Source organism: Phocoena sinus, chromosome 2, assembly GCF_008692025.1.
Source record: "Phocoena sinus isolate mPhoSin1 chromosome 2, mPhoSin1.pri, whole genome shotgun sequence".
Classification (NCBI taxonomy): Eukaryota; Metazoa; Chordata; class Mammalia; order Artiodactyla; family Phocoenidae; genus Phocoena; species Phocoena sinus.
In genome coordinates, this window is record NC_045764.1 from 76220714 (window position 1) to 76246390 (window position 25677).

Here is a 25677-nt window from a genome sequence, read left to right on the forward strand (position 1 = left end):
GCAGGGAAGCAGACATTCTGGAGGAAAGAGAAGAAGGAGGTGTAAGAAAAGGGAGAGATGGGAAGTCTCAGGGAGGGGGAGATTCCCCCTCTACTCCTCTTGAGTTCTTGTGGGTGGATTAATAATAAAGTCGACACAAGACTGATTAACAGGAGAAAGGAAAACAAATGTAATTCATGCAAATGGAGGTTTCATAAAATGGGACCTAAGATGTGGCCAAAGCAGGCAACTTTTATACTTTTTAGACAAAGAGACAATTCCTTTGTGAGGAATTGGCAGGTCAAAGAAAGTTAGGTTTTGGGTGCTCAGTTTAGTGAAGAATCTAAACAGACTTTGGGCTTAGGGTAGTAAATTAAAGAAGTGACAATGCTTGTTAATAATACAGGCTTCTCAGCCCCAGTTCCCTATCTCTGGTGATAAGGGTGTCTTTCTACCTCCAGATCAGGGAGGGCACCTTTCACAGGAGAGATTTCCTGCTTTCAGAGAGATGGAAAGGAGGGTCAGAGTGTCCCTCTTGCATTGGCTGTTTCTTAAGTAACTTTAATTTAAAAAACAATATGCCATTGTGGCATATTTTGGGGCAGGCTGTCCTGCGCCCCGATAGAAGGAACGAGGTGTGCTGGGGGCCATTCATCACATACAGATCATAGGAATTCCAGGAGAAGTCTGTAGTATGAGATGAGGTAAGCAGGTAGGTGGTGATGCTCGGGATTGACTTCTTCCGTCTTCCTCTTGCTTGTCTGTTTCCCATCCATCTGGCTTCCCTCTCATCCACGCTCTGGTGGGAGAGTGGGCATTGCGCTGGGCAGCTTGGCTTCCTGCTCTGCCACCCCAGAGACGTGTAACTGCTAGCAAAGCTGTCACAGTGTCTGCGGCAGCGTTATCAAGGTGAACACCGAAGACGGGCGGCTTGGCTCTGAGGGGACAGTGCATTGATTTTAGTGTTGAATGGAGTGCTCGTTTCCTTCAGGCACCTCAAAGAGCCCAGCTGCAGCGTAATTGACGCCCCATTTCTTTCCCTGTGCTCTTACAAGTAAAAGCACAAACAGGCTTTTGCCTGAAAGGCAGTGTGCTAGTGTTATCTTTCCTGAGTGGGCTCATAAATACAGATTCTTTGGAGAGAGGTGCGTATAATCAGCATACCAGTCAGCATTTTGCATGTGCAATGAACAGATGTGGCTGCATTATTCCGTTTCCCTATTTGACTTCCCTCCTAAGATGTACTTCAGAAAATGTGCTGTTGATGAACACATCTTCCCAAGTGGAAATAATCCATGCCAAGAGGAGTCTCAAATGTTCCCATTAACCATTTGTCATGTTTGTTGCTTATTGATTTCTCTGCCCCCAATGTTATGATGTCCTGTGTCACTTTAAGTTTTCCTACTAAAGATGAAATAATTTCTAATTATATTTTGTGTGAAACTAATTAGTATTAGAATGCATCACACTAGAGTGGAAAAACGTTGGTTTTAAACTCTGCCCTTTCTTTTCTTTTTTTTTGTATTGCAAAATGTGACATTCATACTAAAAGTGAGTGCATAAAATATATATGTACAGTTTAAAGACTGGTTATAAAAATGGACACCTGTGCAACCACCACTCGGAGTGACAAGTACAATGCTGCTGGCACCTGGAACTCTGGTGTGCACTTCCTCTCTCCTAGATCACCGCAGCCTCACTGTTGTGCTAGGGATGTTATTGCTTTTACTTAAGTGTTTTACCACCTATTTATCCATCCTTAACACTATAGTTTAGTTCTCCTTGTAACAAACTACATCTATATTTTGTGTGTTTGTGTAAATACACAAACCCACAAGTGCTTCCTTAAATTCTGCCCCCTGGACGCCTCTCTGTCTCACTCTAGACTCAGCCCTTTCTTGTTGTGTGTGCAGCTTTGGGTCATCTTTTTCACTGCTGTGTAACAACCATTAGTGAGGATATACCACAGTTCATTTATGCACCACATGGGTGGGTATTTGGGCTGTTTCTCGTTGTGATGTTTTCAAGGCTGAGAGGAGTATTGCTCGACTTGTGCGTAGATTCTATGGGGTATATAGCAAAGAGTATGTTCAAAAAGTGATAGTTTAAATTCCCTCTGAGTAGTCAATGAGAAAACATGCCCATCCGACACAAACATGACTTTATTGTAAATCTTAGTATATTAGACATGATGGGAAACAGTGTTCATTTTAATATCTGTAATTTCTAGACACACACACACACAATACCTAAAAGGGCGGTCAGGTGCTTTTGTAGTCAAGATTAGTATGCAGGACACAGTACAGCCTTGACCCAGCTGTCCTTCCCCCGTATCCTTTAGTATCGTGGGTCTTTCCAAGGGAAATAAAAGTGAATCATGCAAGATCCTCTTAAATTGATTTCATCAGAGGCAGGTATGTCTTCAGGACTTTGGTTTCCAGGGGCCCTGCTCTGGTGAAGAGCATATGAATTATGAGCTGTATAGAGCTGAGGCTATGCCAGTGTCGGGTGAGGTGTTGAACGTGTATAGTGTGCTCCTCCTCTCTGAATTACTTGACACACAGATCCAAGGGATTTACATCCAAGGGATGTATCTCATATTGCCTTCACATGCTCTGTGATGGAGTTTGCTGGTTGAAACATCATTAATTTGTTTATTGGTCCATTCGAGATTTGGCATCTAAGTCTTTGAGATATTCCAAGTTTTCCATTAGCTTTTGTGGCAAGCATTAGTAAAAGAGGAAAATTGTACTTCAGTAGTAATTTAATCATTAAAACGACCAACTCTTCAGCTTTCATGGTTATCATCAGTAGTTTTAGGAGAATTCTACTACAATTGGTTTGGTTCAGTGAAATAACTGTATGATTCGTATGATGGTAACTTTTAGTTTAAGTAGAATTTTTCTTCTTTTGGTGAGCTGAATGGTCTTAAAAGGTGTGTACTTTGGGACACACAACTGTGATTAATCGGAATTTCACTTTATGGAAATGCTAGTTATATAATAAAGAAGTATCTTTCCAGCATGCTTCAAAAAACTGAACAGAACAAAGTAGCAAGGAAATATGGGAAATTTGACTTAATTGTAAAAGACATTTTAAATTAGAACAACGGATCTAAAATGGCTCTTACATTTGTACTTATTTGCATATATTACCATTCAGTCAGACATAAAATTGGGAAATTTTTGGTTACACTAATATTTGAACATAGTTACATCACATAGTTTTAAAAAGCTGAGTTTATAACAGTGAAATGTGCTCCCCTTTAAATCTTAAATCTATTAAAGCTTTACACAAGTTTCTTTATATAACTTTGGTTTTCAAACAAGGCAACAATTCCAGAGAAGGAATAAAATCATTTATTCTTCACACTGGGTCTTCATTAAAGCTCATCTGATCTTTCGCTTCAATTTTTTAGAGTTTGATTCACATCTCACAAAGGTTTTCTCCTGGGTTGGGTGAAGCTGTAGATCATTCATGTTTTCTGAGCAAAATGTCATTCTGCATAGAAAACATCAAGCAAACATAGCACTAAATTTTGGATGGAGCTTATTGAAGTGTTTCATCCTTTGTCAAATACCCAATTTGACATGCTATTTAGTAACACATGCTATTTAAAAAGAAAATTAGATCCTTATGACTGCAAATATTTTCATAACTTCAGAGAAAAACAATGCCCAGGTCAGTGAAAGCAATCAGTGTAAGGCTTCCCGGAGCTCTGTGTGGTGTGATTTCAGTTCTGTAAGAACTGAAAGTCCTTGGGCAGCCCTGCTTTGTTCTCCTTTATACAGCTCATCAAAGGTTTGAGGGTAACAATGGTTTCTTTCACTACATTACCCTGTCTCCAAGGCAAACATTAGCACTTTCTTCAACTGTTCCTCATAGGCAGGCTTCCTGCCCAGCCTTCCTTTTTTGGACACACTCCAGTTTGTCAATGCCCTTCTTAAAGGTCCCCGGGTATGAGGCCGCTGTCATCAGCATCTGCCTGGCTCAGCCCTATAAGCCCCACCCTTTCCTCTTATCTGGTCCTCCAGCCACAGAGGATATCACTAAGTGCTTTGGGTCTCTCTTGGAGACCAACGGCTGACAACTTTGACCATTGGTTTGGCCTGAGATGCTATTTTGTGTTACTAACTTCAATTGCATCTATCTGAAAAAAAAAAAAAAAAGCAGTAGTCACAGAGAATTGTAGTTTATAGCTTTTTTTTTTTTTTTGAATTGCATCTAAGGTCAAGTCTTTACTAAATCAAACTTTTTAAATTAAAAATTATTGTAATTACAAATGCATTCTTAAAAAATTCAGACAGTAAAGAAATATATGAGGTTGAATATTAAAGACCCTCTTCTCCATCACCTTTTACTAATATCACTCCCCTCCCTGCTTTCATGATTTGCTTTCTGTCTTTCTGGACCTCTTTCTATGTATTTACACATATACGGATGTTCGTATACAAACATTACATTTGTTGTATTTTTCTGAAAAATTTTCTTGTCATCAAATAATGTACTTGGAGAACTGTTCACATCAGTACATACAAATCTATTTCATTCTGGGCTGGACCTAGAGATTATCATACTAAGTGACGTAAGTCAGACAGAGAAAGGCAAATATCATAGGGTATCACTTATATGTGATCTAAAAAAAAGTGATACGAATAAACTTATTTACAAAACAGAAAGAGACTCACAGACACAGAAAACAAACTTATGGTTCCCAAGGGGAGAAGTTGGGGGAGGGATAAATTGGGAATTTGCAGTTAACAGATACATACTACTATCTATAAAGTAGATAAACAGCAAGGACACACTGTATAGCACAGAGAACTATATTCAATACCTTGTAATAACCTGTAATGGAAAAGAATCTGAAAAAGAATATGTATATACTGAATCACTTTGCTGTACACCTGAAACACTATAAATCAACTATATTTCAAAAAAATCGATTTCAGTCTTTTTCACCTGCTGCATAACTTTCCCGTGGATGGATGTATCACAATGCATTTAGCCATTTTCCTACTAATGGAGATTGGGATTTTTCCCCAATGGTTTAGTATTTACAAATAGTACTGCAACAGACATTTTTGTACATAGATATCCTTTGTGGATATTTTGAGTATTTCCCCGGGATAGGCACCCAGCATAAAATTCTGGGTCAAGATTATGCATATGTCAAATTTTGATAATATAAATTCCATGAGACCAAGGGCTTTGTCCACTCTGTTCACTGCTGTATACACAGCAGTGTCTAGCATAAGATATGTGCTCACTAAATGTTAGTTGTTGAGTGAAATTCCCCTACAGAAGCTCTGTAATTTGTACTCCCACGAATAATGTATGAAAATGCCCATCTCTCCACACCTTTACCGGCTCTGGATGTTATCTGTCTTTGAATTCCTGCCAAACTAGTGGGTGACCAGTGATAATTTCATTGATTTTTGTTTTGCATTTATGTGATTACTGTGGCAATCAAACATCCCATTTTGTTTAGCCAATCACTTTTCACTTCTTGCTACAGGACCAATATTCCCTGCTCTGTTCTTCACCCCACAACAATCCTTCTCACCCCTGACTTTGTGCTTTGGGGGAAGAAAATCACCTCTCATTGAATTCCTTCCGTGGAGGCACAGAGCAAGTTATTTAACCTTTTTTTTTTTTTTTCCTTGTAGTTAGCAAAGAGATTGAGAGTGAGGTTTAATATCTGCATCCCGGCTCTGGGATTTCAGATGGTAGAAGGTGCTCAAAAATTGGTAGTTATTAGTCTCATGAGATACATATTATAATTCCTATTTGTTACTAGAGAACTGAGTCTCAGAGAGGTGCAGCTATTGTCTGAGCCTCCATAGGTGGAAGCAGTGAGATCAAAATTCGACTTTGGGACTAGCTGATGCAGAAGTCATTGGATTCTGCCTACATATGGTTTGCTCACTGCCTGTCTCTCCGGGAATGCCTCTTGGCCTCTCCAAAGCCTGTTGCAGCACTGACCGAACAGCACCAACCTGAACTGATGTCTTTCTTCTTAGACTTCCTATAGACCATGCAGTACTAGACTCTTACTGTTCAAAGTGCAATCCATGGACCAGCAGCATCAGAAGCACCTGGGAGCTTGTTAGAAATGTAGAATCCCAGGCTCCATCTCTACCTACCAAAGCAGAACCTACATTTTAACATGATTCCCAGATGATTTGTGTGCATATTAAAGTTTGAGAAGCCCTGGGATGGAGCATATCATTAGTGAAATTAATGCATCTTGTTTTCCTAATTAGGTCCTTGAGTTTCTTTCTGCCAAAAACTACAACTCAGATTTTTTTGGTACCCCCCCCCACCTCCGCCCATGGTGTTGGGTACTGCAAAGACCCATAGGGCTCACTGAGTTAAAAACTTAAAAAACTATAGGTCCCAGACTCCCTCCCCCTTTTTCATGATGTCCCTCCTACAGCTGTGAGGAAAGGTGTGATGTACGTATATATTAACTTCCAGCTCTGCAACTCTGCTAGATTAGACCAGAGAAAGTCAGATTAATGGAACCAAGACTAATGGCGGGGAGAAGCTGTTGGAAGCTGTGCTCTGACAACAAACGGGTAATGAGTCTAACAAACCAAGTCAGATCTGGGCTCAGACAGTTATGAGCAATGTCCCTAAGCTGTGTAACTCCTGTGAGCCTCAGATTCCTAATCTGCACAGCAATGCTACCCATTTCAGAAGGTCACTGGGACGCTTCCATGAGATGAATGCTCTAGAGCACCTCATTCAAGCCCATGGTGCAGCAGGAGCTCTGTAAGCACCACTCCTCTCCCTCTCCTCTTTGCTTCTTCACAGCCACGTGGTAAGCACCAGGGGAGAAGGTAGTGCTGTGTTTTATACTACCTTTCACGTCAAGTCACCTAGAATTGCCATGGTAAGCAACCACTAAGACTGAGGAATTACTCTCCAGCTGAGAGAATCTGGGGACGGGTGGTGCTCAGTTGAGCTCTTCTAAAGGGCCAAAAAGTCATGCAAGAATAGCTAAGTGTATAAGAGGAGAGAAGCAGTTTAATGTTCTCAAATTGATCATGTGGAGAAATCTGTTGGCAGACCGCAGAGTATGCTCTTAGTAATTGCCAGGATTTTGTATCCCAGGGAAATAAAAACTCAGAGTGTGGTTGTGTAAGGGACTCAGGGGGCATAAATCAGCCACAGGCCACTCCTAGCAGTGAGACCTGAGGGGTGAGGGAAGAGAGTAGTTCAGAGGTGAGAGGCATGCTGTTCTCCAACTCTGCTGACAGCAAGCCAAAGAGAGCAATAGGCTGGCCAGCAAAGGGCGGTAGGAGAGGAGAGACAAGTTTCCTAAATGCAGTGGGGAGGAGATAGGAAAAGGTCTGGGGAAGGACAGGGTTCTCCTTTCGTGGGGAACTGCAGAACCACAGAAAAGCACGTTTGCCATAGTAAAATACATTGGGCATTCTTTTGCTCTGCTGAGAGGACTGAAGGAGCAGCTGGACACCCTTTCTTTCCTTCACTCCCTGCCCCCAACCCAGCCCCTCCTGTCCCTAGAGACTTTGGGCTGAGGGAGATGTTCAGTCACACAGAGCTGCACCTCCTGAGGGTAATCCACTGGTCCACATCAGAATTTCTTAGGGCTCCAAATGTGTGGTCCTTCACAGACCACAGCCAATCAGAAGCTCTTCAGGTGGGTATTCAGGTGGAATTCTGCATCGTCAATAAGTTCCCTAGTGATCCCTTGGCATTCTTAGATTTGAAAGGTGCCACCACAGTGTGAGATTTTGAGATTGTGATTTGTTAAAGGCATTTCTCTGGGTAAACAACAAAGAAGAAATGTCACATCTAGGTCCTTGCCATTCAAAGTGTGGTCCTTGGACCAGCAGCATTGACATCACCTGGTGAAATTTGAAAAGCACCGGGCTAGTGAGTTGTCCTCAAACTCTGGAGGCAGGTGGCTATTAACTGTGGGCAGAGGGAAGAGTCTAGACTAGAAATCAGAAGACCTAGGTGCAAATCCTGGTCCTTCCACCCATGGCTTTGTGAACTCAGGATGGTCACTTCATCTTTCTGAGCATCTACATGCCATCGTTAGGAGATAATAATGCCCACTTCATACGATAAATGCAAAGAGTAAACTGTAAAAGTGCTGACATAGGTAGATGCTTAACAGATGTTAGGAGGAGGTTGAAACAGCACTCACCTTTGCTGTGTTTCTCCCGCTTTGACTCTGATGCTCTTCAGAACAAGGCCCGAGTGAAGGGACTCTCTTCCCCAGGGGATGATGGTTTGGACCGTGTTCCAGACATTGGACCACACCATACTGTTTTCCCACTTGAACTTGATCATGATCAGCTCACCAATATCCAAATCCAATGTGATAAGAAAGGAATAGGTTTTATTACTAGTAATTCCTTTGTTCCTTGAAGATGCAAAGGAAACCAGACACAGTCAGTTGATTTTTAACAGCAAAGTGATGCTTAGGCACATTCAGGATATGTTGGGTTTGCCTGAATGATTTGGGATGGTCTTTTCTGCTGCATTTCCCAAACTGGTATTGGACAGACTGACTATTAATAGAGATGGCAATGGGTGTGCCAGCATAAAAAGGGTTTTCCTAGACCAATAACATTGGGAAAACCATCTTATTTTCTGTGTTAGCATATTAAAAACGCCCTAAGAGTTCTACGGTAATGAGTCTAGTTAGCTTTGTTTAGCTCAGGCTTCCTGGTTTCCAGATTAACAAGTCGGGAAAACTGCCCTGACGAGGGCAGGGGCTTTGGCAATGGTCTCTGGGCAATACCGCTCTCTGTAGGTTTGATCAACATATTAGAGCCACACGACAGTCTTCTCTCCAGATTGATGCCTTTTTCCTCCCCACATAAATAGAAACTTCTGTTAAAACAACAAATATAGCAGTAATAGAAAACCACATATAAAAAGGAGGCACCAGTTTGGAGCAAGATTTAAATGCAGATCCTTAGGTATCATTATCAGCTTTACTCACTAATCTCCAAGACATTAAAATGTCCCAACATTGACAGAACTGCCAGATGCCCTTTCCGCTACTTAGAACAATCTCCCGGGGAGAGATCTGGGCCAGCGCAGAGTTAACACTGGATTTAGGGTGAGACAGGTGGCTGGAGGATTCCCTTGCTTGGCTCATCGTGGCTCCTCCTGTAGTATGTTGTAAAGCATCGTTTAGGAATCCACCCACCGCACTAGGCTGGGAGCTTCCTAAGTTTAGAGTCATCTCTACCTCTAGTGCTGAGCACCAACACATCCTTGCTGAGCGACTGAATCAGTGTGATGATCAGAGGTTCAAAGCTGGGGGCAAGTCTCAGGAAGCTGAGGACTGTCCCTGGAGTGGGTGAAAGCTAGTGTCACTTCCCAAGGAGAGCCCAGGCTGAGGGTCAAGATGCTGAGAAAAAGCAGCCGGCAGGCCTTTTCTGGCCAGTGAAGGTGCGGAGCCGCTGCAGGAGACGTTGAGGCCACTGCCCATGTTGTGAGCAGGTGTGCAGCCGGGCAAAGGACAGATGGGGAGGGCTGGCAGTGCAGGCTGACGGAATGGAAAATTTGTGCCACGTTGAATGATACCAGTGTTATTTCTGGGTTATGTTTTTCAGAAATCACTGGAAAGGCGCTCAGGGCCTTCCTGGGGACACCTGCTCCAGCCATCACCACTCCTCCCTGCTTGGATCTACTTCCTGTACTGCAGACATGGACGGCCACCTCTGGCTTCCCTCTCCATTCCAGTCCCTGTCGCATTGGGCCCATCACCAACACAGGTAGCAGCAACATAAAGTAATCGTTGGGACTGGGTGAGGCTGCGGAGGGATGACGAGGTGCTGAGTGTGAGTGGATGTCCCATCTGACAGGGTATTTGGGGCAGTCATAATGGGCTGAGAAAAGTAAGTTGTGTCTGGCCTGACCCTTGAAAAGCAGGGTCCATCCAGACCCTATGAGAAAATTAAGCCTCTCATCACCACGGACGGGGCTGTACCTCATACTCACAGAGTGATGGGGATTTTCTGCATTTCCTCTTTTGTTCCGAGGAGCGACATGGCAAAAGTTGGTTCTACTGGTTTCTCAATTTCGTTGCTGAACTGAATCTTCAACTGGTAATGATAAACTAGAGGGGAATAGGATGGAGAGGGAGAGAGAAAGATAATTTAAGCAGAAAATTTTAAAATAAAAAATGTATTTTTAAAATTTAAAAAGCAAAGGGAAAAGTATGGATGAATAGATACCCCCCCTTTTTTTTCTTCTGGGTGGTAGAACTATGAATGCTTTTTATTTTCCTCTTTTTCCTTCTCTGAATTTCCTAAATGTCTAAGAGGACTTCTGTTTGTATCGGGTTGGCCAAAAAGTTCGTTCTGGTAGTGAATACATTGTTCAATAAAGTTCTTGGTGAAAATGAAAAAAGTGTCTTTTATTTTTACTTAAAACTGAATGAACTTTTTGGCCAACCCAATAATATAATAATATAATATTTGGCATTCTCGTCAATTTCCAGAAGAATTCTGTTGGACTATTCCATGTATTTGGCAAGGGTCCCCTTTCACAAATCAAAGGATATATTGCCTTTTAGGCAGCTGACAAAAGCAAGAGAACACACTGTCATTTTTACTTTTGCCTCTGTTTGATGGTGTCAGTTTTGGGGTGAGACAGAGCTCCAGCTAAGAAATATGCCCTAATGACCACACCTTTGTGTTGTGGGGCAGTTCCTGGGAACTAGCTCTGTGGGGTTCAACAAGCACATTTTCCAATGGAAATAAGACAACTAGTTCTAGTTCCTGGGCCTAAAATCTTTCTATCTTATCAAGTGTCCAGAATGTCCTTCTACTGGGTTGTTTGGAAGAGGGAAATTTATTCTTCTTTACCCAAATACAGTCTATATTTAGTTAATAAAAGCAAACTGCTTACTATAGGACAGGTGTTGTTAAACACTTTACGTTGCATCGTCTCATTTACTTATCATAACTACCTATGAGGAGGGTATTGTTATTATCAGCCCCATTTTAGAAAGAAGAAAACCAGGGCCAGAGAGGTGGAGTGACCTGCTCAGGGTCACATAGCAGCCTGTGCTCTTGGCCTGGACCCATCGCCTTGATTAGCTTGCATTGTTACACCAACCAGCTGTGGAGCTGTTTTCAAAATTACCCCACCTCATTCCCACGTGACTGATGGCTGCTTAGACTTCTTTTTCCTGCTGTCTCCATTTTCTCGAAGTACTTGTAGCACTTGAGCTCCAAGACTGCAAACAGGTTTAATATGGCATGTCAACTTGATTGGTAGGACTGCCTGGGGCCCCATGTTGAGATGGGCTCTGAGACCATGTCTAGGCTTTTGGGAGGATTGGTGTCTGCCTTGGGAGAAGGATAGGGGATATACGATATACTTGTTGTGTATTTGCTTTTCCTGTTCTAGATAATGATTAACCCACTAATCCTGATACAGTGCTTGCACATAGTAGGTGCTTAATAAACATCTGTGGGATGAAGAACTGACATTTTGCTTGGGAGTATCAGAATGTGCATGAATAGTTAGCAAGATGGAAACCACCTCTGAGAATTCAAGATCTGAGTTTCAAGCTTTGTTGTAGCATGCCTCCTGGAAAGGATAGATTATGGAACTAGCCACTTGATTATCCATTCCGTGCACCCAACCTGTGGAAATTCACCATCCTCACGAATCAATCTACTTCCTCCCAAATGATGCATTTCCGCTGGAGGTTGGTGGCTACACACAAACCTGGTAGCAGCTGTGGCTAATGGTGTGTTGCCAACACCTCAGCTGCAGGCCCTGGTGTGCCTGTAATTGCTGGGTTTCTGGGTTATTTACACACCCCTACCCTTTGGCATAAACCAATTTTCCCGTTTGGGTTTTGCAGTGGATTGCCTGCAGTGGATTGCCTCCAGTGCCCTGAATAATAGGTGCTCGAATCCTCCAGCCTGGAATACAGTAGTTTGATGCCCTCAAGATTGTGAGGCTTTGGGTGAGAAGTAAGAGAAGGGCTATGGGCCCAAGTCCCAGGAAGGGTCCCTAAACCCTTGGGTGGCAGCGGTGGAGGCAGGGACTCTGGCCTATCATCCCAGAAGCCTCTGGAGAGGTCTTATACTATTTGGGGTCTGTCTAGGGAACTCTGTAACAGGTGAACAGCGTTATAAGTTGAACTGAGGCAAAAAGGAAAGATACAGGCCGTAGGCACTGGGGATGGGGTGTGGACAGGATGACGTGAGAGAACTGGCCTTGGGTTAACCCCCAAACAAGCAGGCAGGGCATCTCCCAGAGTATGCAAGGAACACTCATAGCAGCCAGTTTAATATGTAGTAACTGGAAATCTACTGATACCCAGCCCAGTGCCGAAAGCCGTTGGGGATAGATGAGTAAAAGAATGTAATTAGTAGTATGCATGGTAATAACATAGGCTAACATTTATTTTGTTTACCTGGGCCAGGCACTTTGTATTTATTATCTCATTTAATCCTTACAACAGCTGGTACTATTATTTCATTTTAGAGAAGAGGAAACTGAAGCACAGAAAGGTTAAGCAACTTTTCCAGTATCACACAGCTAGTAAGTAGCATAACTGGGATGTAAGTCCAGGCCACCTGGCTCCAGAACTTGAAGTCTTAAATGTTTATAGCCAGGACCAATAGCTTTATATACCCTAAGGAAAAAGTCGAAGTGCAGAAAGAGATTAAAGTTCAAAAATGTCATAACAGAATTATTTAATTAAAAATAAATAAAAAACACCCTAAATAGTCACCAGTAGAGGAATGACTATGGACTAATAATGACAATTATGATAATTACCATTTAGCTCTCTATTATGTCCCAGATACTGAACTACTGTTTCTCAAAATTATCTTATTTCTTTTACTACAACTTTGTAAGATGCCTATTTTAACCTCCCTTTGCGTCATTTTACAAATGAAGAAGCTGCAGCTCAGGAAATTTAAGTAACTTGTCCATTGTCATGCAGCTAAGAACTGGTGAAGCTGCAATTAGATGTTAGTCTGCTGACTCTGAGTTCATGTTCCCAACCGTGTGATTTACTCTTATGAAGTGATTAAAAGATATTTTTGGAATGGTTTCAATGCTTATGAAAAAGTGGAAAAAAACCCCAAACAACCATCAGGATACAAATTGTACATCTAACATGAGAATAATTCTAATAAAACAGCATGCAGAGTAGGAGGGAGATTCACAGAAGTATTAAGTGACTGTCTCTGGAGAGGGGAGAGAGGTAATTTTTATTCTCTTCTTTATGCTTTTCTGCAAGTTCCACATTTTCTACAATAAGCATGTATTCTAATTAGACTCTTATTGGAAAAAGAAAGTACTTTTCTTTCTTTTAAAATACTTTTAAAAGTATTAAGAAAGGAAACAGAACTAGAAGCTGTGGTCCTGGCCTTAGAGGAGCTTGCAGCTGGGAAGCAGAGCTGTGACCCTTGTCACCTTCTGTCTAGTCTCACGGGCATCCATGTCCATGGATCTTATCTCCCTGAGGGCAGCCTAAGGGTCATATTAACGCTTGTATCTCCACAAGTCACGGCACACATCAGGCATCTAAGGAGTGCTTCTGAGGCTTTTTGTGTGAAAACAAGGCAGGACACAGTTGCCTTAAGGAGCCTAATTGTGAATAGGAATAATAAAAAGATTGCTTTCATTTGTTGAGATACTACTACGCATCAGGCTACATACGAAGTGCTTTACAGACATTACTTTTGTCCTCGTAACAAGACAAAATAAAGATAACGTGTGGTGAGACTCCATTTTCTACACCTACCCCTACTATCCCCATCCAGCTCTGAACCCCAGGAAGTGACCCCATGGCCTCATCTCCTGGTTGCCTTGCAGGATGGTTCCTGGTTGCGACTGACCCACTGGGGAGGCACCTGCAGGAGATCAGGGCACAGAAGAGAGAGGTCAAGGTGTTTTTTTCTCTGCTTCCTCCTGCTTTGAAGACTGACTGCAGAGGAACTGTGCTCCATGATGAGCTGCTATGAGCAGCCTCTGCTCCACAGCTCCTGTTCTCTTCGGCTGTTCCTTCTCCTTACTTCTCCCAGAGGCTGGTTGTTAGATCTGGGGTGCATCAACAGCGCATGTTGCTTTCCTTAATATCACCCACCCTCTCTAAGGAGTCCTGCCTGTTCTCTTTAGTTGATCCAGGTGAGTGGAGTCCTGTTTTCTGCTGAGACCTAGACAGATAGGGTGTCAGTAATCCTGGTAAATTACAGATAAGGAAGCAGAGATTTGGAGAGGGGTGCAAGGTGACCCAGATAGTTAGAAGTGGAGAAGACTTTTTTTTTTAACATCTTTATTGGAGTATAATTGCTTTACAATGGTGTGTTAGTTTCTGCTGTATAACAAAGTCAATCAGCTCTACATATACATATATCCCCATATCCCCTCCCTCTTGCGTCTCCCTCCCACCCTCCCCATCCCACCCCTCTAGGTGTTCACAAAGCAGCCAGCTGATCTCCCTGTGCTATGCGGCTGCTTCCCACTAGCTATCTCTTTTACATTTAGTGTGTATATATATCAATGCTACTCTCACTTCGGTGGAGCAGACTTTGAACACAGGTGTCTGGTCTGATTCCAAAAGACCCTTCCCACTGTGTCCTGGGGTTCCGGTTCTAGCTCTGACCCACTGACATCCATCCTGGGCTATCACTGCTGCAGATTCCTGCCTGCTGCCTCTCTGCTGAACGTCCAGCCCCCGAGCTGGGATAAATGTTTCACGTCCCTGCACTGGAGATGGGTTTTTGTCTTCCTTTGCTCTTAAACTATGAGTAGGAAGAGACGGATTTCCACATCTGAGATGCCATGGTTCTACAATTCTGGGGGAAGGGGTTGGCTTTGATGATTGTGAAGGTCCCTTTAGCGCTCACATCCTATGGATGAGAATTACCTGTGTCCTGCAGTGTCTCCCTGGGGTGGGACCTGTGCAGGAGGTCAGAACCTCCAAAGGTCTGTAAGCCGAGTGAGGCGGGCTGTGGAGGGCACAGCTGTGCAGGAATGCGGGCACCTGTGTCTGCAGAAGTGTGATGGTCAAACCCATCACACATTGATAGCACAAGGAATCCCTTTTAACCTGCACTAGGAAAGCCACTTTTGGGGAGAAATCTTGAAATTAATTTTTTAAAATACATAAGAGACTTTCATGTTCAGATCTAATTATTTGTTCTTATTTTGGATTTTGTAAGTGTTTTTCCTTAAAAAAAGAAAAAAGACAGTTTGCTTCTTATTCCTCCCCCCACCCCCCAGGACAATGATGCTGTTACAAAGATGAAGGAAAAAAGGGTGAATAATTTTTCTCACTTTACCTTATGGCATGTTTAATAAGGATTTAAAAAAATGATTTAGGGAAATGCTTTTGATCCTGTGACTGCAAGGAGGCCAGCACAACGTGTTCCTCAGTTCAGGCAGGAGAAATTATTTCAGGTCTTAAAGATGAGAAGCATGAAATAGTCTATTAACCCTGAATGAGATCAGGCAAAGTCAAACCTGGAGCAGAGATGTGAGGCCTCTGGAGATTCTCCTCACCAGAGAGTCTGCCTGGGGTTCAGATACCCTAAAAACCCTGGATCCTAATCTTATGTGGACCCCACTGGTGCCACTTAAAAAAAAAAAAAAGTTTCTTTTTACACGGTAGCCACTGTGAACACCAGGTTATGGAATTTATAAAAAGGGAATATTTTTTTCCTTTTTTTTTTTGTCTCATGGAAAAAATGATTCTGAATCATTAGGTACTGGTCCTGGGAGACATTATGACTCTTTACAAACATCAAAGAGGCCTTTTTAGTTTTGAATGTATAGGTTTTTTCTCATGGAGATGGTAAGAATGAGATCTCGTGTTTTCTTGCAGCACCAAGGTCTTCTTCCTAGATCTCAGATGCCTCTGAGGGAGGCTGAACATCATGGAACTGAGAGGCCCAATGATGGTCTTATGCAGGGGGTTAATGTATGAGCAGCCAGCACTAGCAGGGGCTGGTTGAATGAACTCAGAACAGGCTCAAGGGAAGCCGAGAAGGGGTTTTATAAGCCTATGTGTGTGTGCGTGTATGTACTTAGGTTGGGGACTAAATTGGGGCTCAACAGTACTGCCCCATTTATGTGGTGCTGATGTCACAAGATTGGATGCTTGCCCCTTCTGTGGGTAGTTTCCTCCTCTGCTGGGGGTGGAGATGGGGGAGCGTGTGTGTATGCGTGGGAAGGCCAGGGAGTATTGTGTTGTGTGTGTGTATGGGATGGAAATAAGCACCCTTGACTGAGAGATAGGAGCCTCCTGGTACCATCAAGAGGTCTTGAGCACTCATCAGCTTTCTGAAGCTCAGTTTCCTCATCTGTAAAACAGGTATTAAAAGCCTTCTCACAGGGTTGTTGTGAGGATGTGATGAGATGGTATGTAAAAGTGCCTGGCTTCTAGAAGGTGTTGACCATCCTATATGCAGGACTGACCAGCACAGTGGGCAGAGTGAGTCCACCCCCAGGTGCCAGGGTTAGTGGTTTCTCCCTCATGCTGGTCCATACACAGTCACTTCATGGCTGAAGAAACTGAGGCCCACATAGGTTTTGCCACAGGGTCAAGGTCATATAGGTGGTTGGCAGCAAAGCCAAATTCTGGACACTCCTTATCCCAGTCCCAGGCCTCTGCTCTCTCTACCATACCCATTGCTTCTCTGGAATTCTCCCTGGAAATCAGTGAAAACCTTCCAAAGAAGTAGCTGAGAAAAGCCAAAGACAAACAGACTCCCCAAGTCACAGTCTGGCTGATTATCTCACCAACTAGAAGAGTGCTCTCATCAGCTGGAGCAAGTTCCCACCGGCTGGATGGGGCCCAGAGTGCAGGGAGAGAGTGCAGGCAGCGGAGATGGGGGAGAGAGGAGAGACTCAGACAGAGGAGCCCAAGAGGAGGGATGACTCAGGAGGGAGCTGCCAGTGAACTGGCCTCGGTCCTACACTTAGGAGGCCATGGAATCGGGGAGACCTGGGGTCAAACACTACGTTTGCTCCTCACTAACTGTGTGACTTTGGGAAGGTGATTTAGCCTCTCTGCATCTCAATTTATTTGGAAAATTAGGCATAATCAATCCACCCCCCGCCCCTTCCATCTTTCTCTCTCTCTCTGTCTGTAGGTTGTTGTGAGGATTAAATGATACATGAGATAATTGTTGCAACACATCCAAGGTGGTGTCTGGACAGAGTAAGCCCCCCTGAGCGCTGCTTCCTTCTCTTCCACACAGTTACCTCCTCTAACTGCTATGAGGATTAAATTAGATAAGATGCTTGCTAAGCAGGACTTCATATAGGTTTGTTTCCCACCCCCTTCTCTTAAAGAAAAAGGTCTCCCAAACTAGCAAAAGTTCTTCCTGAGAGAGAGAATGGAAGTAGGTGATAAACTGCCTCATTTCACTCAGCGACTGTTTCCCAATTCTCTTCTGCTACTGCTGTCCTCTTCAGCGTTTACCCGAGTTCTGGCGTACGGTTGTAGAAAACAGATCCTTTGATGGTTTTGTCAAAATATCTTGGGAGCCAGAGGAATGAGGGCCAAGTTAGTCATCCTTTGTGCAACTACAATCGGGAGGGGATGTTTATCTTGCCCAGCCAGGCCCTGCACTAAAATACATAGTACAATTAGATGTCCTTGAAAAATATGGATTGCGGGTTCTCTGTAACCAGGGTTGGGCAAGCCTGTTCCTTTATGAATCTATAAGTATTCATCAGATGCTGCAGTTGGCCACTGAAATAGACTCTGGGGGCCCAAGTCACAGACGATCGTGGCCATGATGGGTGAAGAAGGGTGCAGTTATGGTGGCCTAGATTAAAGACTTGATGCCAGCACCGTCAATAGAACTTTCTGGAAGGAAATGGTCTATTTCTGAACTCTCTGATATGGCAGCCACATATTTGAGCGTTTGAAATGTGGCTAGTATGACTGAGGATTCAAATTTGTGATTTTATTTTAAGTAATTTAAATAGCCACATAAGGTTAGCAGTGACCATGTAGGTCGATGTAGCATTGTACAGACCGCAGCATCCCATGAGCAGCCGCTTTCACATAGGTGGGAGTCTCGTCTGGGCATAATTTCCAGCTGTACCCAGGGTAGCTTGATGTGACCGCAGGGATGTGACTCTTCACCAGTGAGTCAAATTAGGCTGAGCACATTAGGACTTTGCTCACTGGAAGGGCTCAGGTGGATCTGGGGAGAATTTGGAGGGCCCAGAGAAGAGGAGGGTACAGTGCAGGCTACAGCTCATCACTGGAATCTCTCTGGGGCTGGAGGTTTGGGTTCGGACCAGTTTCAGGCAGTCTTGTCTCATAGTCCCACCTCCATATCACTGGCCCCAGAGATCTTATCTTCATTGGATATCCCTGGAGCAAGAGGAGATGCTGGTGATAAAGAGACCCAAGTGTTGTTGTTAGGGGAACTACTGACCAAAACTGCCCACCCTGGCCAGACCCTAGAGTAACCATTTGCATGAGTTATCTTACAACATGAGGTCCTCGTAAGGAACGTGGAGCTAACAAGCCACCACCAACTGAAAGAATTTAGGAAAGGTCAAAAGGAGAGAGGAGACACCAGTCCATGTGTCCTACCAACCTCCCAGAATCCTTCTCGCTGGAATCCATCTTGGCTGAGCAATGCGTGCACCACCAGGAAAGACCCTGAGTCAGAATGACTGGCCAGAGACAACCCGGAAACTAACCCCATCACCATACAAACCCAAGGCTGCGAGCCCCGTGGCAGAGCAGTTCTCCTGGGTTCCCTTACCCTGCTGCTCTCCGCCTGGGCGCCCCTTCCCAATAAAGTCTCTTGCTTTGTCAGCACGTGTGTCTCCTCGGACAATTCATTTCCGAGGGTTAGGCAAGAGCCCACTCTCGGGCCCTGGAAGGGATCCCCCTTCCTGCAACATTGTCTCCAAGGGACTCATCATCTGTCTTCCTGGGACAGCATTTAGCATTTAGCATGTGGGAGGGGGTTGGTCTCCCCTGAGCCCCCTGAGGGAGGGCCTCTGCCCACCCTGGCTCTATTTATTTATTTATTTATTTTGCGGTATGCGGGCCTCTCACTGTTGCGGCCTCTCCCGTTGCGGAGCACAGGCTCCGGACGCGCAGGCTCGGTGGCCATGGCTCACGGGCCCAGCCGCTCCGCGGCACGCGGGATCCTCCCAGACCGGGGCAGGAACCCGTGTCCCCTGCATTGGCAGGCGGACTCTCAACCACTGCGCCACCAGGGAAACCCCCCTGGCTCTATTTATGCTTGAAGAATAAATGATGGCCTGGCACAGTGGCTTTGGCAGCTGCTGGTGATATAGTGTTGCCCTAATGCGATTCCTTGATCCTCCTTCACGGGAGAGGGGTCCCTGTGAGTTCACACCAGTACCGTGTGGTGACTGGGCATCTGGGGTCCTGGGCAAAGGGAAGAACTCAGCCTGGCTTGTGCCTACTGCTCTTCCCTCTTCCTTCTCTTGACGCTCTCGCCTCCCTCCCCCCATCTCCACGCCCCCCAGGAGATGACCTCGGGCAGGACCCAGTCCCTCACTTCAGATGCACAGCCCTGCCCTGGAAGGTGAAAAATGACGCTCTTTCTCTCCAGCTGACCGCAAGGAGAAAGCAAGATCCTCCCCCACCTCTCCTCCTTCCCTCACCCCCATAGACAGACCATGGGCAGGTTACCAAGGTAAAAATCACTAGACTAGTTGTTTGGAGGCCTGGGTCTAAATGCTGGCTCTGCCCCCAAGAATTCCTCTTGTGTCCCTGGGCAAATGATTCTCCTGCATCTGGGCCTCTGTTTTCCCATCTGTGAAATGGTGGAGTTGAACAGTTTTTTGAAACGCTAACATTCCAGGATTAAAGTAGATCTGGTAAAATGTGATTATCTGAGAGGCTTAATCACTCCAGGCAGCTTTGCCACTTAAAAGAGGAGCTGGTTAACCCAAATGAGTGTCTAATTGGCAGCCTGCGGCGCGGGAGCTCCCTGAAGCAGGAGGCCTTCCAAATCCCCTCACCTGCTCTGGGTGCCATGGGTTCCGCCGCCACCCCTCAAGGACAGACAGCTGAGGGGACCCTCTGCCCCTCAGGGAAGAAAGATCCTGCCCTCACTCCAAGTGCTCTCAGAAGCTGCATCTGATTTCTGTCATTCCTGGGACTCAGGGAAGGGAAATCTGGCTGGAGAGCAAAAGTTCAGATAAACAGAAGAATCCTGTGCCTAAAAAATAAGTCGCCTGGGAGCTTGAACTTGGGAGTGTGGTAATGAACGGAACACCTGGGAGTGTTCAGCCTGGGAGTCAGAGGGACCTGGGTTCCAGGCCTCCTTCCAGGCTAACCCTGCCAATCTCGCTTGGCTGTTGTGGGCACCATGAGGAGTTGATGGATACATGTAATGTTTTTGTGTAAAACGCGGTGCAAATGCAAAGTGCTCCTGACAGCGTGTTCACCTTCTGCATACAAACATCTGCACGGTAACAAGCAAACAGCACCAGGCTCCGCCCAGTGACGTGAGCATGTGCTGTGAACAGTAAGATGCTAAATCATTCCAGAGCTGTTTTAAGGATTAGGCAGAAATGTTAAAGGCAACAGATGTTGGCTTGTTCCCTCCAGGAGGATTGAGGCTTTAGTGGAGTATTTCTCTGCTGGCTTCAGCCCAAATCATGGCCACAGCCCTTTCTCTGACCTCCTGTTCAACCCAGCAAGAAGAAGGGGCTCAATTTCTCCCCTGAGGTTGAGAAGCGGAACTTCTAGGGAGGGCCTCAATAGGACAATGATCTCTTGTAAGACGAGCTGACTCGAACGTCAGGGGAAATGAGAAAGCATACATGTAGTGTGGAGCCCAGGTTTTTCCTGGAAGCCATAAGCAGAGATGAAAGCACTGGGTTCCAGTCTGAGTTTGGAGAAGTCTCCAGGGCCCTGTACAATGAGACCTGGGTGGTCAAGGTAATTGCTCAAGGCCTTCTGGATCTAATATTCTAGGGGACCGTGATATTGGATGAAGTACAGCCAACCCAAGGATTTTGTTCCAGAAAGTATCAAGCTTTCTCCTCCAGCACTTGGCAGTGAGGAAGCCACATTCTTGGGTAAAGAGAGAGGCTGTGTCATCATCACGGTCTGGAATCTGTGCAGGGTCAAAACCACTAAAATAACAGAGCCTGAAGTAGTTCCAGCAAAACACTTCAGGGAACTTCTGAACCTTCAGACAAGTGTCTTCATCCTGCCCTTCTGAAGGCTCTCCTGCACTCACCTTTTTTTTTTTTTTTTTAAATTTTTTTAAACATCTTTATTGGGGTACAATTGCTTTACAATGGTGTGTTAGTTTCTGCTTTATAACAAAGTGAATCAGTTATACATATACATATGTTCCCATATGTCTTCCCTCTTGCGTCTCCCTCCCTCCCACCCTCCCTATCCCACCCCTCCAGGCGGTCACAAAGCAATGAGCCGATATCCCTGTGCCTTGCGGCTGCTTCCCACTAGCTATCTACCTGACGTTTGTTAGTGATGCACTCACCTTTGAACGGGGATTGGGCTCGAGTCACCAGGAAGAGGCTCTTGCTCTTCTTGCTTTGCGGCTCCTGGCGGGCATAGTAGCCCAGCGTGTTGCAGCGGCCCTTTTTGCAGCTCAGGCACAGGCCCTGGCTGAAGCTGTCCATGTCCCTGCACGGGTAGGCCGTGCTCTGCATGTCAGCGTGCAGCAAGGAGTCGATGAAGAGGTGCACCGACCGCTCGTGGGCACATTTGATGGTCTGGGTGATGGCTGGAAAACAGGGCAAGAAGCACATTATCATCCCTTTGTCTGAAGGATCACCTTGTTTCTCAGTGCAGAGTACCGGCGCATTAGGAAGGAGGAGGAAAGTGCTCAGGTCAACCCGCTGACTACAGTGGATGTGATAACTGACGGAACACTACACAAGGGGTAGACCCCCTGCAGTCACTTAGCGTGGAGGCATAATCTCAGGCTCCAGGGGGCTGCTGAGGGTACCCTGTATGTTACGGTAGGTGTTTTAATAGGAGCCCCAAGTCACTAAGAAAATCTTGAATTATTTAAGCAAGTGGGGTAGCGTAATTCATTTTGGAAATATTTTAATCTCAAATGGTTGAAAATGCACAACTGCTGATGCTTTAAGGGTGAGTTAGCAGAACAGGCTTGTGCGGAATGCCTCTTAATAAAGCTGGGTAAACCAGTGCCCAGGCAATCTTGGGACTTGGCTCATGGTCTGGTGAGAGCTGAGGCCTCCCCCACCATGTCTGCCTTCTGTCTCAAAGCAGCCACTGCATGCCCTAAGATAACTGGCCTGTACAACCAACATGGGGATTGGCTTCAAGAAGGACATATCCCAGTGACCAGGTCTGAACGGGCCTAACCCAAAACAAGTTTAGGAGGTTTATATACCAAGGATTTTGACCTTTTTTTTTTGGGGGGGGGGTTGTTTTGGGGTCTCCAAGTCTTAACAATCTTTAGTAAAGTTTTCTCTAGGAATGTTGAGGAACCACCACGAGATGTGCTAAGAACCTCATGTGAAGGTGGAGCACAGGTAACTTTGCCAAAAGCTGTTTGCCCAGGATTAGTCATCTCAGTTCTTGGTCACTAGGGGCTATATTTGTTGAGCACCCACTATTCGGCAGGTACTACACTGAGTGCCTCCCCAGATCTTCAGTACAGCTCCTTGAGGCAGCTGTTACGAGTGAGAAAACTGAGTTTCAAAGACATTCACTCACTCACTCAAGCTCACCTAGCCAGGAGGTGGTGAGGATGGTAAAGCAGTTACCAACTGACCAAGTTAACATGTTCACCCCAGAATGGGATCACTTGCAAACAAAAGGGTGAAGAAAACTGAGAAAAAACATACCAAGGGTGGGCGAGGTAAATGAATATCCTTGGTTCCATCATTCTGAAGTGTAGCACAAAAAAGAAAATGGCAGTAATTGGTCAGAGATGCATTTACCAGGCAGTTAGCTAATAAACACCATCCTAGGGGTTGGTGTGGAGCTTAGGGAGGGTGTAAATCTGGGAAGAGGGCTGGATGGTCACCAGGAACTGCTGGTGACTAGAGGGCGATGACTGGAGAGAGATGGTGTAAGGAATGATAAGGGGAAGTTCCGAGAAGGTTCTCTCAGGTGTGGGCGGGTGGAAAGCTGGGAGTCCAGCCAAAATGAGATAGTATCCAGTGTGAAGGTCATTCTGATACAGGAGACGTGAAGGTGGTGATGTAATCACGAGATAGTGTGTGCTCAGCTCAGTTTCAGATGATTGGGGCACGATGGTGGTATGTGGGGGTCGGGGGGTCTCCAGTTGGCTTAGAGTGAGTTGGCATGTCTTAATCAGGATATTATTTTACAATAATGAGAACCTTGGAATGCCTAGGAAACGTATGGTTTTTGCTCACATCTTTGTTCTTTAATCCGGGGACTGTTACCCATGCGCGTGTTAATGTTTTGGTTTTAGGGTTTGAGAGAGAAGGGGGATCGCAACCCAGATAATGCCATATTCAGTTTCTGCCCTGAGACAAAGGAAGTCACAAGGACCTATTTAGAGCTGAACATCTAATTGGAAGAATCTCCATAATGAATGTCCTGTAGGGTCAGCTGATTAAACCTCACGGGGGTTGGAAGAGTTATTCCCACTCTTGTGAGACCAAGGATGAAGAAACCATGATCTATTAAGTGGATCATCATAGGGCCCAGAATAGAGGAAGCCCCCTGAGTGAGGAAGCTTCCGGAGAAAGAGGAAGAACCACAGGCATCAGGGCTCAACTTTCAGAAAGGCTAATACCCCGGGAGAGACTTCGCCGGGTACCCTGAGTGGAGGTAAGAAGCGGGGACTCCCAGTGGTGCCCCTCAGCTCATCCTCAGCGCCTGAGCTCCAGGGACCACTGCCTGTTAAGAGGAAGGGCTTGCGGGGAGCGGCAGCCCTTACCTACTCCCACAAGCCCTCTCTCTGGGTGGACTTGGTGACCATTCACCCTGGGCCCCACCCTTGCCAAACTCTTCTCAGAATCTTGCAGATTAGACACCACTGGATCCAGAGGCCCCATCAGTTGTGGGGAATGTAAACCAGCGTAGGCTAGTGTCTTCTTTCTCACCGTTTAAGCCGTGCTTGGCAATATGTTTGTAGAGCTCTAGGAAGTGGCATCCAGGCTGGTAGGAGCCCCCATTGGGGTAGAAGTCATAGTGGGCTATGGGCTGTTTGATGCCCACACTCAGGCCCATGTGTTCCTGGGTAAAGGTGTGAATGGCGTCCACGAAACTGGCATCATCTGGTGAAAGCCGGTCACTGGGGGAAGCTCTTTTAAACAAAAGGCCCGCAGCATCCAGCCCTAACAGGAAAGCAAGGGGAAGGGTTAGGTGAGAGCAACAGGAGAGGAGAAGAAATGCTCTTTTTACCTTTTTCATGTTATTACACATTCATGAGCTAGCAGGAAGAAGAAAATCCTAGGGCATAATCTTTCTCTCGAAAATCTTGCCATAACTTTTTCGCAGTAAAACTGTAGTAATTCATGGCACTAAAAATCGGACACGGGCTGGTTATTATTTATGGGGAGAAGAGGTTTGCAGGAACTATCCAGTGGTAGAAATAAGGTTATAAGGGAATGCTTGATTTATTTAAGCCAATCAATTTTAAGTACCTCTCAAGCTACTTTCAAGAGCATCTGTTTGCATATAAAAAAAACCCACTGTGCTTATTGTAAGTAGTTCTAACCTATCCATCAAAGAAAGAATTTATTTGCCTGCATGTTGTCAATAATTTCCCTAAACAAGCTAGCTTTTCCCCTACACTAATGTCATTTCATTGGAATGTTCAGAACCGCCTTGGGACATTACAGTTCTCTGGGAAAAATGTTGTGAGCAAATAGGACTGCTCACAGCTCTGGTCCTTAAGTGACAGATATGTTTGCATGAGACAAATGGAAGCTCCTGGCTGATGGTAGCTGGGAAGTATTTATGCACTCAAGGTTTTTTTCTCTTTCTTCCTTTACCTTCTCTGGAGGACCCTTTGTTGTCCCGTATCAGTCCTGGCTTCCATCACTGTTGGGGGTGAAGGAATTGACAGGGCACCATGACAGTCCCTGCTCTCTAGCCCTGACCTGTAGTTACAAATAAAGGAAGTGATTTATATTCCTTTCTTCGTCAGGCTGACTATGAGATGACAACAGAGTAATTAGCGGTCCTGTTGCTTCTGATATGTGTGGGCCTGGCTAATAATGCCTGATGTGGCCCGTGACACCAGCCGGCGTGGAGAGGGTCCTGGGCCCAGTGCCGCCTCTCTGCAGTTCTGACTTAGCCTTCTAGGCCTGGTTTGTCTGTGAAGGACCTCACTGGACTTCTGTGGAATGTTCTTGTGTGGGAGGTCTGCTCACCCCCAGGCTATTGAGTGTTAAATCATGGAGGGCGCCAAATACTGATCCATGGATCAGGCCTCCCCGTCACCAGCAAGATGAAAAAAAAACAGAAAATGAGTTCTCATCATGACAAATTTGCTTCGTTTAAATGTCTGCCATTATCCCTATCTTTCTTCAGTGTTAAAATAAATCTCTTCTTTTATGAAGGAATGGTAATAGTAGATAGGAGTTGCCAAAAATGTTCTTTCTTGATGAAATAAAAGATCACAGCAATGTCATTCATCTTACATTTTGTTTGAATTGTTCTCGCTTGTGAATTATTGTTTTAGCCTGATGGGTCTTGAAGGATGAGTAGGAGTTTGGTAGGGAGAC

General features: G+C 45.1%; 1 protein-coding gene across 1 annotated transcript in view; it reads right to left on the reverse strand.

Moving 5' to 3' along the window:
* Nucleotides 1-2123: 2123 nt before the first annotated feature.
* The window catches only part of LIPC (lipase C, hepatic type), a 177577-nt gene continuing 154023 nt past the window's right edge, over nt 2124-25677 (reverse strand). Inside the window, exons 7-11 of the mRNA XM_032624809.1 lie at nt 24049-24282; nt 21477-21722; nt 9973-10090; nt 8162-8380; nt 2124-3480 (exon numbers count right to left, since the gene is read on the reverse strand). Coding sequence (XP_032480700.1) covers nt 3369-3480; nt 8162-8380; nt 9973-10090; nt 21477-21722; nt 24049-24282 — 929 coding nt within the window. The 3' untranslated portion in view covers nt 2124-3368. The remainder of the gene's footprint in view (nt 3481-8161; nt 8381-9972; nt 10091-21476; nt 21723-24048; nt 24283-25677) is intronic.